Source organism: Vipera ursinii (genome assembly GCF_947247035.1).
Source record: "Vipera ursinii genome assembly, chromosome: 6".
NCBI classification, from domain to species: Eukaryota; Metazoa; Chordata; class Lepidosauria; order Squamata; family Viperidae; genus Vipera; species Vipera ursinii.
Window position 1 is genome coordinate 56,683,241 of NC_139515.1, and position 21,221 is coordinate 56,704,461.

General features: G+C 38.4%; 1 protein-coding gene across 1 annotated transcript in view; it reads right to left on the bottom strand.

Moving 5' to 3' along the window:
* Window positions 1-2,445: 2,445 nt before the first annotated feature.
* Window positions 2,446-21,221, bottom strand: part of LOC310641985 (sodium-coupled monocarboxylate transporter 1-like) — a gene marked incomplete at both ends in the record, with an annotated part of 32,717 nt that continues 13,941 nt past the window's right edge. Inside the window, 7 exons of the mRNA XM_083365361.1 lie at window positions 2,446-2,638; window positions 5,870-6,054; window positions 9,668-9,754; window positions 10,576-10,643; window positions 12,313-12,422; window positions 16,948-17,036; window positions 19,437-19,566. Of these exons, the coding sequence (XP_083221487.1) occupies window positions 2,446-2,638; window positions 5,870-6,054; window positions 9,668-9,754; window positions 10,576-10,643; window positions 12,313-12,422; window positions 16,948-17,036; window positions 19,437-19,566 (862 nt within the window). The remainder of the gene's footprint in view (window positions 2,639-5,869; window positions 6,055-9,667; window positions 9,755-10,575; window positions 10,644-12,312; window positions 12,423-16,947; window positions 17,037-19,436; window positions 19,567-21,221) is intronic.

The window sequence follows — 21,221 nt, forward strand, 5'->3', positions numbered from 1 at the left end:
GAAAAGTCCATTTTTCAAGGACTTACAGAAGTCCAATAAGGTTCTAGCCTTTAAAGTATCATGATAGCATTAAAAAGGGAATATGTAGCATTTCAAATTTGATTCCACATGCCTCAAGGTATGTAAAAACAGAAATGTAGTACTTTTCTGAAACTTTTTAAAGCAAGTACTATGCTTTTCTTGAGCAAACGCTGAACTCTGCAGGCACCCTGTGATCCCAGGGGGAAAAAACTTGTGGCATCTAAGCCAAAGAATTGCTGTTAATTGCTACATTTTCATTCCTTTGTTTTTCAAAGAATCTTAACTAAAAATCAAATCTGCACAGATCTATTAATATATATTTTAAAATTCCACTGAGACAAGTGAGATTGGAGAATACCCAAAATCCTCTTGCTCTAATTCAGGGGTCAAACTGCTGGCCCGCGGGCCAGATGCGTCATGCCAAAACCACGCCCACCCTATTACTGCAATGGAAAAAAAGTTGCGATATGTCACGACACGTCACATGACGTCGTGAGTTTGACACCCCTGCTCTAATGCATTGTGATCTAATTGTAAAAAGGTTATTTCTATTGCCTTGTAACCTGATCCTGAAGTTCAGAAGAGTGAAATACAGGGGTGTCAAACTGCCAGCCCGCAGGCCAGAGCATCACGGAGAAACCGCACCCATCCCATTTTCGGCAATGGGAAAAAGTTCCGATACATCATGCGACGTCCCGTGACGTCGCGAGTTTGACATGCCTGCTTTAGATGAACCACATCCTGTACATTTAGTAAACATTACCCAGTCACTGATAATTAATACTTGGAACAAGGATAGCGAACTGCCCAGTAAACTCAAATTTGTACCAGATATCTAAAATGAAACTTTGAAGATTAAAGCTACAAATATTCTATTTGCATATTATTTAACCGGAAATAGGTACATCAATAGCACTCTTAAACCATACTTACAAATTTGTTTTTCCAGTACTGAATGTTCATCATAAAATCCTTTTTTGTAAACAGAAGTCTGTGGTCTACCTCCTTTTTTAAACCTCCTAAAAGAAAGTTTAATAATATAAACCAAAATTCTGTAGTTTAAGCACTGATATGATCAACTTTGTATTATTTTAAACATTCCAAACATAAAATGCTGAAAGAAAAATGGAACTTGGAAATGTTTTTGGAAGCAATGCCATACAAAATAAAGAGGCACTTTACACCTGGGATCTGTTTGCCAATTGCCCAACACATTATTGAGTATCCATAGGCTTAATATACTGTATTTACTGCACTTAAGAAGAAAAGATTTTCCCCAAAAATAATTATTGGTCCTACTTTTTTTGTAACAGCTATAGCAGGGGTGTCAAACACAAGGCCCGGGGGCCGGATCCGGCCCGTGAAGTGGTTTCATGTGGCCCGCGAAGCCATCCTGGAAACAGTGAGGGAACGGCCCCCAGTACCTTGGCCCTGGCCCAGAGACCCTCCTTCTGCCAGAGACCCCCAGATCTGTCCCACTCCTGCCCAGGCCCCCATAGGCACCCTTGATGCGAATGATGTAGACCTGGCCACGCCCACCCAGTAGGCCATATGCACTCTACCCACGCCCACCCAGTAGGCCACGCCCACCCTGGCCACACCCACCCAGCCCCCTGAGGGCAACCGCAATGCTGATGCGGCCCTCAATGAAATTGAGTTTGACAGTCCTGAGCTATAGTAACACAATCTTGCAAGTCTTGAATGTGCTTCCCCCCCCCATTTTATTTTTGTGTGCATTAGGAAGGTCTTGTCTGAGACATTTTTAAAGTTATTTCTTGTCATGGACTCAAGCTCAATCTTTGCCTTGGTAGCAGCAATTCTTTCTGATCTTTAAGTTATTACCTATTCTTTCTACATTATCAAAACAGAGGCTGATATATTTATTTATCAAAATTATACTGTATGGCCACCCATCTCACAATGACTGTATATATAAGAAAGTGTTTGATGAAGATATGCATAGAATTGAAGGTATATGGTTAATTATGAATGAAAGGCCTAAATGTATGGCAGAAAATAGGAATTTGTAATTTGTAGGCATATGAAAGCAGGGCTTTCTAGATTGGTGATAGCTGCAATTATACTCTGATTGAATGGTGATAATAAAATAACAGGGATGAGTTTTGAGGAAAATTTTTACAAAGTTATGAATGAATACAATCCAGTGTTCAGTGACATTAATAGATATATGGGAGCAAGAACAGGGTTTTTCAAAGACCCAAGAATGTATGACAATGATGATTGATGAACATCTGCTTAAAAAGGGAGTATTTTTTGCAAAGCCATCTTAAGTACATGTTTCTACTTAAAGTTGATTTATAAATCAAGTAGATCAGTAGTTACTAATGTGAATCTTGGTCAAGAAAAACACTGATATATAGCTTTTTGTACTACATTCTTATATATTATTTGTGTGTTACAATGTCACTGATATAATGCATCAGTAAAGATTGTGAGATAATTTTTAATAAACTGGATGTAAATTTCCATAAATAAAAATTTGTTAGAATTACCTGTTATTAAACTTATAATTGTTCCCATAATAAATGTAATCAAAGCACCTAATGTGTTGAAATACAGATATGACACTGAATACCAGTACTCTTGAAGATATGATCTGAAAGAAAAAAAGTTTAGTATTTCCTATTCTGTTAATTAGAGACTATTTAAAACAAACAAATTTAAACTTGTTTATGATTAATAAATACATTGTGGTTGCCCTACTCGGAACTATGCAACCAATACATTTTTATATAACCCCATTTTTTAATAGCATAAATTTAGAGAAAATCACTCCTCTGTTTATATTGTACAGTATGACCAATCTAACATTAACAAGAGCCTTGGTGGAGCAGTGGGCTAATGCCTCCTTAAGTAACACCAGCTGCCTGCAATTAGTGCAGGTTCGCATCCCACCAGGCTCAAGGTTGACTCAGCCTTCCATCCTTCCGAGGTAGGTAAAATGAGGACCCAGATTGTTGGGGGCAATTAAGCTGACTTTGTAATAATGCCGCTTGGGGTGTGTGTGAAAAGCCCTAACAAGCAGGCATATACATAGAATGAAGGCTACTGCTAAGCTTGTAAGCCGCCCTGAGTCTTCAGAGAAGGGTGGGATATAAATGGAATTAAAATTAAAAATTAAATTAAAAATTAAATTAACAGTCACTTGAAGGTAAGAGAAACACTACAGAACCCAGAGAGTTGGATGAATTCCCAATGCTTGAAGAATCACTGGTTTACGAAGAAAAAAAAGCTTTTCCCTCATCTGGTTGAGAGATAAGTTATCTTCTTGATTGGAAGCTTTATAAATTGATTTATAAATGTTATAAATAAATATAAGCATTAGGACATATTATATCATTAATAAGAGAGTTCTTTGCTAAAAATAGCCGCTGTTCAGTCCAAAGATCCAGATTAGAATTTTGGGTAAATATTAACAGTTGCAATCATGTAAGAAGCTGATATAATTCTAGATTTTCTAGAAGGCTGATATGAACATACTGTTTTTAGCAGAATGAGTCCATATATCTACATATGACAGATGCACGTTTGATAAAATTCTCTCCAGGGGGGGGGCAGGCTCATGAAATATCACTAGCTTATCAAGGAGCGCTTGGTAATAAAGTCATTTCCCATTTTGTCCAGCCCAAAGATTATCTGCAAGAAAATTCTGGGCTCCTTCAGGGATCTTGCAAATGCAGGAAGCTACATATTTAAAAGACACACTATGACCTCCACATTCAATATATTATGAAATATAAGTTAATTTCTGAGGAACTCTAAATAATCTGAAATCATTAGAAATGGAGAAGTGGCTTAAAAATCCAACTATAAATTATTTGGGTCAATGTGCAGTCAATGTTAAAAATATCATAAACAGGAGTCCTTTTGTGATATTTTGATATTCTGTTCTTAAAATTTTGGACTGCTCTTTCAATGGTTACTGTGATCTTTACCCTGGTGTTTGGACTACAATAAATTTATCCTCAGTTTGTTTCTTTAAGTTTCCAATTTCTGATCTTACCATCTTCTTTTGCTAGAATTTCTAGTGTTGGGTCTAAACTGATTGTATATAGCGTTGTTAATCCTAATTCCTGATACATAACTTTCAATCTCAAACACAGTATGAGAAGACTTACTGCCAATTTATAGCAGAGGGAAATTGTAGAGACACCCTACTTATATCAAGAGCCTTTCTGTAGTCTTCCAATTAAGGAGATAGGTAAGCAAAAGCTTTCCAAGGGCCAAAGAAAGTGACAACAGGACCCAAGTAGATACAGATATTGTTTCTATAGCAGATTAGGCATACTGTAGGTATCAAAATTTCCAGAATGGGGACATTTGAAAAGAGATGAACAGTATTAACACTGTTGTATGTTATGTATATCCTCCCAGTTCAGTAATTAAGTACATAACTGGTACAAATGAAAATGAGCTCTGATACAGAAATTACCCTGCCATGCATTAAGAGGTTTCCTTTGCTTAACCTTACTGAGAGTCAGTCAGGATAGCAACTGATACAAACACATAGCCAGTACTAAAACAAATGAGGAATTTTATTCCAGACATTAAGATGCTAATGAAGTAGTATGATCTAACATTACAGTTCATAGAAGTTGTAGTGTATGCAGTCCCAGCATACACAGGCTGTCAGCACAGCAGGAGGCGCGGGGCTGGACAGCTCCAGGCTATAACCGCATTTGGCGGGAAAGCCGGGTTTAAACAAGTTTGACAGCCCCAGGCTATAGCGAGTCCTGGTGGGAAGCCAGGGTTTAAATCTATTGGCTACCTGCACTGGCGGGAAGCCCAGGTTTGTATCTATTGGTTGGCATTCACCTGGGCAGGTATCAAGGTACGCCAGGTAACCCCTTGCGAGTGAGCGCGAATCCTGACTACAATAAAGACTCACTGCGCACCAAGCTGAGCGTCCTTCATTTGTGAGACCACGCGATTCAACAGAAGTGAAAGTGTTATTTACAAAACCAGAAATAAGAAATCAACTCTTGGCCTGTTTAATTCCCACCCCCAAACTCTCTTTCCTTTCCTTTCCACTTATGCTTTATTTTGGCTTATTCTTCCCTTTATCTCAACTATGGACACTGGAACATCTGTGAGTTTTCCTCTGTCTGTCTTGCTGTCTAAGAAAGCCTTTAACTGACAAAGTACAATTGTCCAGCATCTGACTCCCCATAGTCAGAATAAAATCAGTCCTTTATGTCTTTCCACATTTTCACAAACTATTCCAGGATTTTCCTCCTGATTTTCTCCCCATCTGAGGACCAGAGTGTCTGGATTTGGCATGCTCCACTCCATATTAACCAGGTGACATCCTCTTCAGCAGCATGAGCTGCAGCATTTGAAATACCACCCCTTATTTCTCTGCTCTTTTGTTAACTACAACCAGACATACATACAGTATGGCATTATAGATATCTTCTAGCATTTTCTCTTTTCTGCCTACATACTCTTGGTTGTGTGCTGAGTCACCTGCTTTTCAAAAAAAAAATCATGACCTTGGCATATATCCAACAACTTTCTTCTAGGCAGGCATTTCAACCTGTCAACACTGGCTCAAGTATGCTGTAACATTCAGGACTCCAGCCACAGAAACTCACTTGGGACTTGGGACCAGTGTTTAGGTCATTTTGGGAAAAATAAGAGGAGGGAGTGATAAATATGCTGCTTTGTACTCCATAATAAAAGGCATAATTTAAATCTAACAAATGAACACATGTACTGTACTTATATATACATATATGTATACAGTATATACAGTACCAAAATGATTGCTACATATAAGTGTGAAACATCCAAAGATACCTAACCTAGATTGATTTCTTGGGCTTACCTTGAAGGAGCTGGCGAAGGGCTAGTAACAATTATGGGTACAAGTGCACTGTGATTGGACCTTTGACAGCCTGCAATTGAAAGAGGTAATGGTACTGTCCTGTGAGGTGCCGGTGGGTATTTCTGAGCACCAGTTCCAATCCACATTATTACACAAAATCCACAAATAAAACCTGAGAATGCACCCTGAAAAGCAGAAAATTATATACAACTCAAATGTATGTAATATTAAGAGAAAAGATACCTCTAATTTTAAAAATGGAAGCTAATATTACCTATTCAGGCATGGCTTTAGCTCTCAGTCCAGTTATTTTCTGCAATTACAGGGTTCCCTTTTGTTACAATGGAGGAAGTAGACCCTCATGTCTATTGATATTCAAGAAAGAAACCTGTAAAGGCACAAAATCTATGCACACACTTAGGAATACACGGACCTTTGTACTAGAAACATGCTTTCAACTGCAAAATGAGTAGGCTTGATCTAATAAATAAATATGTTTATTTCACCAGTATTGTTATTATATTGGCCTTTATCCAATCTATTCCTGGAGAATTCTTCACCAGAATGTGGGACTTCCTTTTGCTGTATTCAAGTATCCTTATGGTAAAGGTGATGTGATATTAATATTGAATAAAAAAATTGTAGTTAAAAAAATAGTATGTTTAAACTTATCACTCTACAGGCAAAATTGATTTTCTTTCCAGGAAGCTTTATTACAAGATCTTCTAAGCCAGGGATGGCGAACCTATGGCACGCGTGCCACAGGTGGCACACAGAGCCATCCCTGTGGGCACACATGCCATTGCCAGGCTCCTCCCCCTCCCTCTCTGCATGCATGTGCAGTCCGGGAACAGCTGCGAGAGCTGGGCGGGGTCAGGGAACCTATAAAAGGAGCAGTTTTGGCAGGAGAGTGAGTGAGCAGCCTTTGGAAGCGACCAGTGGTGGGTTTACAATCATTTTAACAACCGGTTCTCTGCCTTGCCTTCCCTGTCTTGGTCAGGCTGGGCTGCTCAGAGGGTCGACTGGGGAGGGGGCCAGAGGGTGGGGGTCATCAGGTGGCTTCTGCTGCTGCTCTGACCGGTCAGCCATGCAGGGAAGCAGGAGGGGCACCGGATGCACAAATCCGCTGCCTCAGGCTGCTAGCAAGCATCTGAGGCGGCTCCAGACCCCCGGCTACCCCTCCACCTCCTGCTTCCCTGCATGGTTGACCGGTCGGAACAGCAGAAGCCACCCCCATCAGATCCGTCGAGTGGATGCACCGAGGCCGGGCAAGGGCTTTCTTACGGCTGTCCCGGAGCCGTTTCCTCCCGCACCCATGGGGCTCTGTGGCCAGTCTGCCATTATGCAGAACAGCCAGCATGGTGCTCGCTGGCCTCTGTGTGCAGGGGCTGATAGTGTCAGGCAGCAGATCCAGAAGCGAAGCTCTGCTGACCATCCTCACACTGGTGGGGCAGTGGCGGAGGAAGGCAGGATCTGGCATGCGGCCACCCTTTGCCGCTACTGCCGTACACTGTCCCATGTGCGCCTCCGGGCCATGCATGCGGGACGATGTGGGGTGGCAGCGGGGAGGGGAGGGCGTGTGCCAGTCACCTTCCCCGACTGCTGCCCCCACCAGCGCAAGGATGGTCAGCACAGCTTTGCTTCCAGATGGAGGCATCACCACTGCCGCCTCCTGCTTCCCTGTGTGGTTGGCCGGTCAAGAGGCTCAGAGCAGGAGGAGCAAAAGCCACTGCCCCCATCAGAGCCACCATGTAGACAGGGCCCGCACCAGGTGAGGGCTCCTTTCCGGCCGTCCCAGGGCTGTTTCTGCCCACGCCGATGGGGCTGCCATGATGCAGGAGGATGTGGCTGCTGACGGACACCATCAGCCCCCATGCACTCGGTGGCCTCTGTGTGTGTGGGGGGGAGATGGTGTCAGGCAGCAGCTGCTCCAGCCCCTGCCTTGCCTTGCCTTGCCCCGTGGCAATTGGCATACCCACCCTGCCTCGCCTCACCTCACCCCGCAGGATGAGCTTCCAGCCCACCCCCCACTTGCCAGAGACCCACTGGATCTCCCCCAACCCTGCCTGGCCCCCACAAGTGTACCCTCCCCACCAGCATCATCAAGGTGGCCACACTCACCATGACCACGCCCACCCGGTCTGCCATGACCTCCGTGGCCACACCCACCCAGTTGACCACGCCCACCCAGCACCCGGCGATAAATGGGTTTTGGGTTGCAGTTTGGGCACTCTGTCTCTAAAAGGTTCGCCACCACTATTCTAAGCCATGGAAATATGAAATAAATAATACAGATTGTTTGAAATGATATATATAAATATATCATTGGCAATCTAGATTCTGGTCCGGCAAAAAGGGGGAAAATCTTCAACCTGATTTTCACTAACTGTGCCTTGCTTATAGAAATTTTTACATCTAGCAAAAAAAAAGTATTTTAAATTAAGCAGAATATTCTTTTAGATTCTTGGGTTGTTTGGATATACAGTAATGTTCTGTAATCTGTACATTTTAAGTATTTGATCCTATACTCTGGTTTTTTGCCTCTCTGATACACACTGGGCTTCTATAATGGTGTCAGAATCCATTTATATTTCATTTCTTTCTGTGCAAACCCAATTCTCACCCCACCCCACCCCCTTGGATTCTGCCATTCCCAAGGAGGAGAGGGAATAAACAGGGGAGTTTATTGCCTCCATTTCCCCCCCTTAGATGTAACTTTTTGTTTATCTAGCCTGCCTGTTGGCCATCACAAAAAGATCGATGAAAGGCATCCTCTCTCTCTGATCTTACAAGGAACTAAGAAAGTGGGTGGGGGAATTCTGGTTTCTGTCTCCAGATGGAATGGGAAAGGGAGGGAGTAACTGTGCTGCAAATGGACTGATGGTTCTCCCTTTCCCACGAGGGGCTTGCCACCTGAAACTTGACTGATGCAGAACTGACCAAATGAAGTGAGGGGTGGGGTTTTGCTCGGGGACACTTTAAAAATATCGATCTGTGAGAAGATTTTCAGATCCTGTCTATTATACCTTCTATCATCCATGTCTTACTAAAAGTTCCTGCTTGGACAATCTTCCTCCAAGAGTCTTTCTTTCCTAAAATGTGGATTGGAGTGGGTTCTGACAAATGGTTTTAAGGTAAAAATATTTTGTTGGTTCTGATCTGCTTCAAAAAAGAGTAAGAAGCAAAAAAACCAAATGTTGCATGCAGGAAGAAGAGGGTAGTGGGAGTAGATTATCCTGATTTTTTCATTCCTGGCTTCATTTTTTTTTAAAAAAAATGTACATACACACACTCCTTGATTTATAACCAGTTGCTTAAACTTGAGGTACAATGAGATCATAAAAAGTTACTTACCACCTGTTCTCAAAGTTACAACTGTTGTACCATCCCCATGGTCACGTGTTGCATTTTGGGGATTTGGCAACTGGTCTACAATTATGACCAATTGAAGCATCCCATAATCATTTTTTGAAACTTTTGTTGTTGTTTTCCAGCAAAAACGCCAATTGGATAAGTTGAACTCAGACATATGACCATGTAATTTGCTTAACAACCACATGATTCAGTTAACAACTGCAATTTCATTTAATGACCATTGACCAGATCCATGGTGACTTATGAATTATTACCAAAATTCCAGACTCAATTGTAGTCATAAGTCGAGAACTACTCTGTACCCCCATGAAGCTATTAGAAGTAAAGACATAAGTAATAGACGCATTCAAATACAAAACTTTTAGAAAATAATTTGACATACTCTTTTATTTAATGACAATAGGATACGTTATTCACACTTACTTTAGAATTTGCAAAAGGAAATAGGATGCCCAAAGAATATATTCCTAACAAAGGTCCTCCAATTAATTCAAAAACACTGAATGTAGCCTGAAGGAAGTAAAAGAAAATTACAAACTTTTTGTAAACTAAGCATTGATTTCTTCTACTTACAATGAGAATCATGAAGGAAGCTATACCCAATAAAGTGAAGCCATTGGGTTGAATCCAGACTAAAATGGCTAAGACAGAACTACTGAAATCAGGAGAACAAATCATGGGGGAACTTTTCAGAATTTTACGGGATTATCAAAAAGCATGTTGATAAGAGAGGCAGACTTTTAGAAATTTTTTGATGAATTTCTTCATCAAAGGCTCTCCATTAATACAGGTAGTCCTTGACATGCAACAGTTAATTTAGTGACCATACGAAGTTGCAACAGCACTGGAAAAAAGTGACTTACAACCATTGCAGCATCCCCATTGTCACGTGATTTACATTTGAATGCTTAGAAATGGACTCACATTTATGCAATGTCCTGTGGTCACATGATCCCCTTTTGTGACCTTCTGACAAGCAAAGTCAATGCGGAAACCAGATTTATTTAACAACTATGTTACTAATTTAACAACTGCAGTGATTCACTTAACAAATGTGGCAAGAAAAGTTGTAAAACGGGGCAAAAATTTTTCACTTAGCAATATAAATGTTGGGCTCAATTGCGGTCTTAAATTGAGGACTACCTCTATATCATTCATTGGTGGAAATCATGAAACATTAGTAATTCATGGAAGAACCTAATAAATAAATAAATAAAATCACACAAAGATCTGCATTAGGCAAATGGAGCCTGCACTATAAACTATTAACATTATTTTTTTGGAAATATATATTAAACTCATTTTAATATAAAAAACCATTAAGGTCTTACCTGTAATAAAGCACCCATAACAGATACTAATGCAGCCATGGATAGACATGCTATACCAAATAATAGACCTATGTGGATAAAGTTATATGAAGTTTATATGATTTATAAAAGTGATTTTACACTATTAGGCAGAGGATTCACTATTAGGAGTTGCTTCCAGGATAATCAATAAAAATGCATGTTCCTTTGGCAAAATGAAAAAAATCCAACTACTAATTGTTAGACATTGATTTAGTCATATAAAGATCTGTCCAGTAGTCCGTATGAAACGTGTTTATTTTTTAAAATTCTTAGAGTTTAAGGTTAACTATGAATAGACAAACATACTTTGTCCCTGGCATTATATTAAAGAAGTCTTTGCTCATCATTGTCCCCATACTTATTTGTGTCTACAACTATTTTAAAATAAAGCCTTAATAATCAACCTCATGCTGATAACTCCTGGAATCAGAAAGGCTGCCTATCATAATAAGAAAAAAAATCTCCCTGGTCTCAATTCTATAAGGGATCCACAAACTTTAGTTCCAAAAGATAATCTGCTAATTGAAACTTCTTTTAGTCCTTGCGTTGTCATAAACAAGGCACCAAAAAGACACCAATATTACTATATATTGTATTGTATTATTATATATTATATTACTTTATATTACATTATAATATTATAAAAAAGGTATTAGTATTATCAAGCACACAATATTATGCCTCTAAAATTTTGCAATAACTGCTGCCACACAATTAAAAAAATGAATAAAAGAGTAGTCTGGCAGGAGGCACCAGTTTCCATTCCTTGAAATTGTTACTTGGAGGCAAATACATGACTGCTTGAGTATATTTAGGATTTCTAGGTCTGAGGGGGGAACAATATGTGAACAACAGGTTCTCTGTGTGGATTATGCTTCCAGAAGTCGATTCTGGGCCTGGGCAACAAAAAATTAGCTACCCGTTCTGCCGAACTGGTGCGAACTGGCCGAATCCCACCACTGGGGGGAACAATATGACTCCCAGAGGCCTTCCACTTATAGTCCTCAACTTACAGCCACAATTCAGCCTGAACTCTTGGTTTTTGAGTGAACTGGTCATTGAGTGAGATGCCCATGTGACTGCTCTGCTCAACAACTACAATCCCAGCTCTCCTGGTTGTGATCATTAAGCAATCATGCAGGGTGCCTCCCCAACTCTGGAAGACCTGGTGCCTACTAGAGCGTGGAAACCTGACACAGGCCAGGAGGCTTCAGCTAGGTACAGGGCCCACCAGCAATTGGAAACCTGCCATAGGCCAGGAGGCCCAGGCCACAACCCACCATACTTGGGGAGCCTTTTCCCCGCTCCACTACAGCTGGGTCTACTTACCTTTGCCTTTTTCTGCAGCTGCTGACGGTCACGCCCAGCAATGCAAAAGATGGTTAGAAAGCCAGCGAATGCAGTCTTTGCAAGCTGGAAAGAGCTTTTCAAGTTGCGCCTTGCCTTGACTCAGCAATGTAGACTGGGCTTTGGTATGGTAATTTAGCATAATAACATACTTAAAAATAAATAAATCAGTGGTGCACAATTTGGAAACTCAGGGCCATCTGTAGCCTTCAAATGCTTTGCATAGGGTATTCAGAGCTATTTATACTTTTTTAACATGACAAATCAAGATATTAAAAAAGAAAGAAATCATCATAGCAGCTGTTCTTAATAAGATTCTATAGCATTTATACATAAATTTTCAAAGCAGAATACCAAAGATAAACTTACTTATTCCCATGGCAATATATGATAACTTTTCTTCAGACACTGTGAAATAAGGCTTAATAAAATCTTCTAAAGTTACAGTAGCTAATGCATTGATGCTGGTAGACACTGAACTAAAAAATATAAAATTAAGCATTGTTAATGTTTAACCTATGCAGGTTAATGTTTAACCTGCATAGTTCACAAATATTAAAAAGAGATAATGAGAAGAAAAATAAGTTAACCTGAGAAGCAGCAAGATACAGTTCTATTATTTATTTCATTTATATCCCACTACAATCCAAATCAACTCTGTTTTTGTTATCTGCACGGGATTGTTGATCAGTTGATTATGTTAGCAGTCTCTGCTAAGTGACATGACCCTGGAAAGTATATGCCTGAACTAAAGTTCCATGATTAGAACTACCTTTTAAGGAATGCCTTTCTATTATTTTACCATGACTTTCAACTACTCTTTAAAATAAATTGTTTAAACATTATGGGAAAATAATATTTGCTATTTTATAATGATTTTGCATTTTGGTTAGCAAAAACTGCACACATACGTGCAAAATTATGTTTCTGTGTCTATGGTATGGTGAAAGAGCCAGTGGGTTGATGGTAATTTTGTTGTTATTATTATGTTTCCTTGATCTGTTTATGTATACATATAAACAGAGATTTTATTGCTATTTCTATGAATTTTCTTTTGTTATAATCCTTTTGGAGGGCTAATTAACTTCTTCTGAGTGCAGAAAGAAGCTTCTATTTCAAAGGATGTCTCACCTATTTAGAATAAATCTTTTATTTAAAAGTTCAGACTAGTTTAATACCAGACTGTTTGATGGAACATATAGTAATAAAACTTACAGACAGCTTATTTACAAAGTTGGCATTTCATTCAGACCTAGCTAATAAAAAATACTTATGGAATGATTGACATAGAACAGTAGCTTACCTTGCCTTTCAGTCTGAGCAAAATTTAAGAAATTATTTCCCAAAATTGTATTCCTAATGCAATTCCATGGGATTTATCCATGGAAAAAATGTGCAAAGAAATGGAGCATTATTAAAAGTCAACCAAGCACACTTTGTTCTAGGATGTCAATAAGTGTCTTTCATGTTTCAGCAGTTAATGATGTGCATCTACCAATACAACAACTTTCATCATGAAAGCAGTATTTTTTCTACAGTATTGCACCTCATGAAAGGCACTGCTCAATGGAAATCTACTCATGTAATATTACAGGTAGCCCAATATTTATTTAAACATTTACACAACAGTTGCACATTATAATATCTGGCCTTTGAATGACAGAAGAGTTACAGAACTTAAAATAAAAATAAAATCTGATATAACTTTATTTATATTTCTAATATATCATTATTTTCCACTCATGTATTTTACTAATTTTATTTTCTTGAATCATACCAAAATGTATAAATTGGTACACCTTGGAGGTCAATGATTTGGGACTAAATGTGACTCTTGGGCCTCAGATGATACATTTCTACGTAATAATATAGAGAGAATTATAGTGAATATTTTAAGATAAATTCTAGCATTAAAAGTCAAAGAACAGAGTGAAAAATGGGATTAAATTAAATATAAAGAAATCCAAGTTAATGAGAATAGGTACAACAACTAGCCTTAAAATTGACAATGAAAGTACTGAAGTGGTAGATAGCTTCTGTCTTTTAGGATCAATCATCAACAGAAAGGAAATAAGCAGTCAAGAAATACGCTGCAGAGTAGTACTTAGTAGAGCAGCCATGAAGGCCTTGGAAAAATATATTCAAATGTTTGTCTATGCATATAAAGATCAGATTTGTGCAAGAAACAGTATTCCTGTGACAAAGTCAAGGATTTTGGACTTTGAAGAAGCAAGATAGGAAGGGTATTGATGGTTTCAACTTTGGTGTTGGAGAAGATTCCTAAGAATACTGTGGATAGTCTGGCTAGCACAAAGCCCAGTCACCAAAGCTGCTATAGTACAAAATAAAATTAATTTATTGGCACCTGTTAAGACTTTATACACAGTTAAACCAGACTGGTTTAAAATCTTTGCATACTTCTAAATATTGGACAAGCGCCCAAGAGATTAATATGAGAGTCTCATTCAAACTTTTACCAAATATTCAGTCCAAATAGTCCAGAAATTAGTAGCACATGTTTTATAAAATATTTTGTGGATGGATTTTTGCCATAAGTAAGAATCAGAAACTATACAGAGCTGGCAATTGGGGGGGAAAACGAACAAGTTGTCAGCTGAACCCACTGTTTTATGCAATTGTATCAGACTGAGCATACAAAGGAGGGAAAGAAGGATCCCAGAACGTTGGTAGCCAGGATAGATCAAACTAAGCAATGCTCAAAGTAGTGCAATAGGAATCAAGGCAGGAGATGTTGGCCCAAGAATTCTGGAGTTTATTTTTACTGAGGGTGAAATCAGAAGTTGAAATTGAAATTGGAAATTGGAAGTGGGTAAAATTGGAAGTCCAATGCCAGGATAACCTAGATGCATTGTTGGCTTCTCTCCTTCTCTGCCTCAGCAGATTATTATTCCTGTCTCTTATCCCCTTCCTACAATGGCACAGTTGCAAGCATAGGGCTATCCCAGCAAAAAGGGCCTGCAGGAATCCAATCACATTGCTTTAGAGATAAATGAAAATGCTCTTTAATTGATACTGTAGCTGATACATCATATCAAGTGGCAAAGGAATTTCAAAGCAGTCCTCTTACTACTGCTATTCATTTTGCTTCTGGAATTTCTGACACTCCAATTTCCTACAAAGAAAATGAACATATGCCAGTAACTTGAGGCCTTTACCTAATACCCATTCTTTCTTGATAGGAACTGATTTAGATGTTAGTCTTTTGGATGGAGACCTCCCATGTAAATTATAAAACGGCATTTTATAAATAAATACCTAAAACTATTACCATGATAACTAAAACATTAACATCATAGAAAGACTGTAAAAAACCCAGCAAGAACAAAGAAATAGAAGAAGGAATTTTAATAATAACCAAGCTATCTCACTTTGCATTGCACTCCTGAAAGAGCCTTCATGGACATTCCAAACATTGAGGATCATAATTGGGTGACAGCAATGTCGGAAGTGGCAGCTGATAAAATGGACCCTATTAAGGTTTACTATTCTAAAGACAATATTTTGCCAGATCTGCTTTTACATTGTATTCCTAAAGAAGTATGGATCACATAGTCAGACTTTGGTTGATTAAATCAGCTGATACAGTCTAGATTCATTCATTTCAAGAGTGAGGATGCCTCATGATGCCCAGAACAGAACTGCAGTAAAAGGCATTCGTCCTGTTACTCAATCATTATTGGAACTAGAGATATGAATTTAAATTTCTAATCCCTGGTGAGTGGACTTGGTTCTGATCCCCCTTCCTAGAGATTAATTCAAGACCTTAGAGCTGTAAATAAGGTTGCTCATCCCTGGTTCCTCAGTAAACAGAATGTACAGGTAATCCCCGAGTTACGAGCGTTCACTTAACGCTCATTCGAAATTACATGATAAGCGCCCCCTTATGAGCAAGTCCTGAAATTATGAATATTACAGCACCGTGGCAGTGGTTCGCCTTACAAGCAATTGCAGAGGCTCTGCAACATTCACCCTGGTTATTCCCTCCCACCCCACCCGGGTTTCCCTAGGCACCAGGCTTTCAATGCTGACCCTGTGAAGATCGAGATCCTTCACTCTCTTGGCTGCTCCAGGCCTTCATTGTGTTCGCAGAGAATGGAGGCCTAAAGTAACGCAAGATCAGTGGGGTGAGATCTCACACTACTTATCTCACATGAGCTTATGGTACTTTAGGCCTCTGTTCTCTGCAACAGAGAACAGAACCGAAGCCAAAGGCTGGATTGGGATGTCCCCCAGCCTCAGATCCAGGTGGCAGCAGCCTGGAGAAGGCCTCCCGTGCCCGGATTGGGAGGCTGGAGAGCTGTGGAAGTGTCCCCTGGTCTCAGATCCAGGCAGCAGTGGCATGGAGGCCTCTGGTGCCTGGATCAGGCCACCGGAGGCCCACATAAGTGTCCCCTGGCCTCAGAACCAGGTGGCAGCAGCCTAGAAAAGGCCTCTGATGCCCCAATTCAGCCTCCAGAGGCATTGGAAACATCACCCAACCTCAGATCCAGACAGTAGCAGGAACTGCGGCAAATAGAAGACAGATCTTTTCAAGGTGAGTCCAGCGTGGCAGGAAGGGGAAGCACTAGGCCCTCCATGGCCTTCCCCACCCTGAGATACCTCATGTTCACTTAACAAGCCACATGCATCATAACAAGCAAGGGAGTTACCTTGTTCGAGGTACGAGATTTACTTCAAGTTTTTGAGTTATGAGTGGAATGGGCAGACTCCATTACACTCGTAACTCAAGGACTACCTGTACTTTCTTGTTATAACATTTTCCGTATTTGATGGTAATCTCAGCGATGGTACTGCTAATGGGGAGATTGCCGTATTTATCTTTACTTTTAAAAGATACCACATTTTTAATAAATTTTGTCTTATAGTACAGATTGTACTTGACTTAAAACCATTCATTTAACAATCAAAGTTACAACACTAACTTATCACACTAAAAAGTAACTTATCAGTGAGAGGATTTATAATGTCATATTTAAAGCTTACCTTAATGAAGCACTGAAGGTTCCAGCCACAAAAAGTCCTGGTACACCTGGATAATCTTCCAGAATATCCAGGACAAAATATAGCATGAGCTAAACGAATTACAATTAACAAACATTAAATATCTATTTTTATTCTGCTCTTTACAATCTATAATTGAAAATCAATTTTGAAATATTTTTAACTTCAGTCATATAATCTGAGCACTCTACAATTATGACTTACACAAACATATATTCTTCTCTAGCTGTTAATCTACATAATCTATGATTCTTTTTATACGGGTTGATATTATGACACCTCAGTACATATTACATCATTCTGATGAAATCTTGCTGATGATGTTTCTGGTTCCATTAAAATGTTGTAAATAGAATTATTGAACAGAACATAATTATCTGAGAGTGAGATGGGTAATATCTATATTTGATAAATAAATAAACTGACTTTTTGATACAGCTGTTGCAATCCTGTAGAATTTATATTTCAATGATATGCAAAAAAACCCTAACAAAATGAAATGCTATCTTCTTCTTTTAAGTGCATACTGTATGCTCCATACAAAGCCTTAAGCAGGTGCCAGTGGCTGCAATTTTATATGAATTCAGTGGTTATTAAATTGCTATGTAAGTCAGTCTTGTTATGGCACAGATTAATTTTCTTATGAAATGTGATTAAGCATGGGTTCACGTTTTGTTCATAAAATGGATAGAAATTTATCATCACCAACCTTGTACAATAGTTACAACAGAGTGATTAATTTCAGGTGCATTTTATTGCCCATTTTTTCCTTTGCTTTTCTATTTAATTCTGGAACTCTTCACAATTTTTATTAAGCAATCTAATATACTACTGATATGGCAATGGCAGATTTTGAATATATTTTTGGTAATTTTATTTAATTATTCTATTTCTTTGCCAAAACAATATAGGAGATTCAGTATTTTGGTAAGCATTTTCAAAAGGCCTGGGGTATCACTAGTAGAATTATTTTGAAAAATTGGGAAAGCAATATTGTTCTGATATTAAAAAATGGTTTCAAGAACAGTTTAATTTATATTTTTAAAGGAAAATTTACCCATCAAAAAAGGAAAAATTTGTCATAGATTTTATGACATTTGTGATATTTGTAACATTAGATAATTATCATTTCTATTCATTAATTTAAATCTAGAACTAGATAAGATGGAAATAGATTTGAACATACATTTAAAAAGGATTGCTTATAAGAATGATCAGGAAAAATATGAAATAGTGGATATACAAATGATCCAAATGCTCTCTTAATAATTAAAAGGGACATGCAAATAACAAACCTGGAGAATGATTGGGATACTTTTCTTATATTAAACTTATAAAGGAGACCTGTTAAAATTTTGAAAAACATGGTAAGAAAGAACAAGAAAAAAGAAAAAAATAAAGGTGTAGGAAAATATTTGAAAGGATTAAAGACTAAAATTGTTAAAAAAATAAACGGAAGAAATTTATTTATTTTTATTTATTTATTTTTATTACATTTATATCCCGCCCTTCTCCGAAGACTCAGGGCAGCTTACAAGCTTAGCAGTATTAGCAGAAATATTAAGTTGATTTATTTGATCAAGGTTAAAAATGGAGGAAATTGCATCTTTATATTTTATTATCTTTCCTTTGTCATAAAAAAAAATCTGGTCTGTTCCTACTAGCATAAGACCAGGAAAATTTGTATTGCTCAGACTAAAACTGAAAATAACTCTAAGATACATTGGGCCCATAAACATTTAAAATTGTTTGTCCTTAGAAATTAATAGTCAATGAACTAAACTAGGATACATATTATATATTCCCTTGCACAGCTGCTGATAGAAAATACATCAAGGTATTTTGTACAAGCGAAACCCTGAATGGTCTTCCAAAGCAGCCCAGAAAAATAGTTCTATAAAGCTCTATAAATTTGTTGAAGTATGAATGATAGTGAGAATATCCTTGATATCCACTACATATACTTGTATTAGTTACATAATCTGAAACATCCTAGCCACCATTATTCTCTGCTATTCAAAAAGAAAAATGCATGTTTAAAAGAGTAAATCCATGTTAAGTCAATGTTAATTTGAAACCCAGTTCCTAGAAGGAAAATGTATAGGTATTCATACAATGCTGAAACAGATTCTTAAACAACTTTGTTTTCACTACCAAACAAAAAGAAGCCATCATTCATGTTAACAGTAGTTGTTATATTGCATCAGGTACATTTGAAAACACTTTACAAATGAAGGCAAATATATGTGTCCCAGGATAATGTTACAAGATCCAAACTGTTTCTCCCCACTCCAGAAATACATAATTGTCTTTCTTCATGGATTTACATCTATTTCTAATAATATAGTACATTTTGGTATAAATGTTTTAATTTTTCCAAAATATGACCATAAATTATTTATATGGGAGATGCAAAGAAAAGATACAACAAATCCAAATGACAAATATTTCACTTGTACCAAATACTAAACCTGATCTGGGGCTGATACAATTCCGGATGTCAGTGGATCACAATCCTTGTATATTGAATACATTGATAATCCATCCAGTGATGCAAAAATCAGAGCTATCCAGAGGCCCACAAGATTCAGATATAGAGCACTATAACAAAATTTTATAAATGATTGGAATATTAGAAAATGTTCTTTCTAAAATTATATTATCATAGAAGCATGCCACATTTATATGTTGCAATATTTTTACACTGAGCAAAATATGAAGTATTAGTGCTTTCCTTTTAAAGTTTTAAAATTTTATACTAATTATAATGCAAGAAATGATCACAAAAAGTAAAAATGAAAAAATGAATTGAAATGGCAAAGTATAATTATTGGAGGATTGATTAGTACTTTTGTTTGCTTTATGAGATATACTACATTAGTATACCACCTTTCATTTGGAGTTTGAGGCAGAATATATAATACTATTTCCTCTTATTCCCTCCCACCCGAAGAACACTGTGATTATCTTGCCAGTATTACCAAAAATACTTCCAGATGCCTGGGAATTTGAGGGTTCTGTGCAGGATCTTAAATGTCCTGGCACTGCACCCTTTTGGACAGAGAGCTCTGATGTTCTTCCTGGAATCTGTTAAGAGCCACTCTCCCAGCTTAGGAGTCACAGTGTTCTCACCACCACTGGTCCACTTTGATCTTTCCTCTGCAGTTTGTCTTTCAGATCCTGATACTTCTCCAGCAACTCTATTCCTTCTTCCTGATGTTGCTGCCACTTGTCACTGCTAGATCTATCACAACCACTAACATTTTATCCTTGTCTACTACCACAATGTCTGATTGATTGGCTAGTAATTGCCTATCTATTTAGACCTGTACGTCCCCTCCACTCAAAGACTGAAAACAATGCAAGTCTCCCATGATTCAAAACTTGCAGGACACTTTGAATTTGCAAAAACCCTACACTTATTGAGGTGGCAATTCTGGTGCCTATCGTTAAAAAAGGACATTGAAAGTTATGTGGCCAGCTGCCCCACTTGTGCAGCACCAAAACAAAGACAAGGAAAAACGCCTGGTCTTTTGCAGCCAGTAGTAAACCCTTCAGCACCTTTGAAAAAGATCTCTATAGACTTCACTGTAGAACTGCCAGAAAGCATAGGAAACACTATCATTTGGGTAGTGACCGACCTGTTTTCAAAGCAGGTCCATTTTATCCTGTGCCAGAAGATCCCAATTGCCAAGACGCTAGCAAAGCTGTTCCTCCAACATATTTACTGATTGCATGGGGCCCCTCACCATATAATTTCAGATAGAGGGGTCCAATTCACCTCAAAGTTCTGGAAGGCGTTTTTGGACCTCTTGGGCACAGAACAGGACTTGAGTTCTAGTCATCATCCTCAAACAAATGGGAGGACAGAATGAACTTGTTTCTGGAATAGTATTTGAGAAGTTTCATCAACTACCAACAAGATAATTGGAGTGACCTTTTACCATTTGCTCAAGTGGCATATAACAATGCTGTACACTCTAGCATGGGATACACCCCTTTCCAAGTGGCTGCAGGACAGATTTTTAACCCAGTGTTTGAACTGCCAGGCAATGAACCCACCATCCCTTCCCTTAAGAAATGGATGAATTAGCTGCAAAACACCTGGCCGGTTGTTATAAAAGCTCTAGATGAGGCCAGAGAAGCCTATAAGGCTCAAGCAGATAAAAAGAGAGTGGAACCTAAACTCTTCCACATTGGGGACAGGGTATACCTGTCTACTAGGTTCTTACAATCATTGCAGCCCTCCAAAAAGT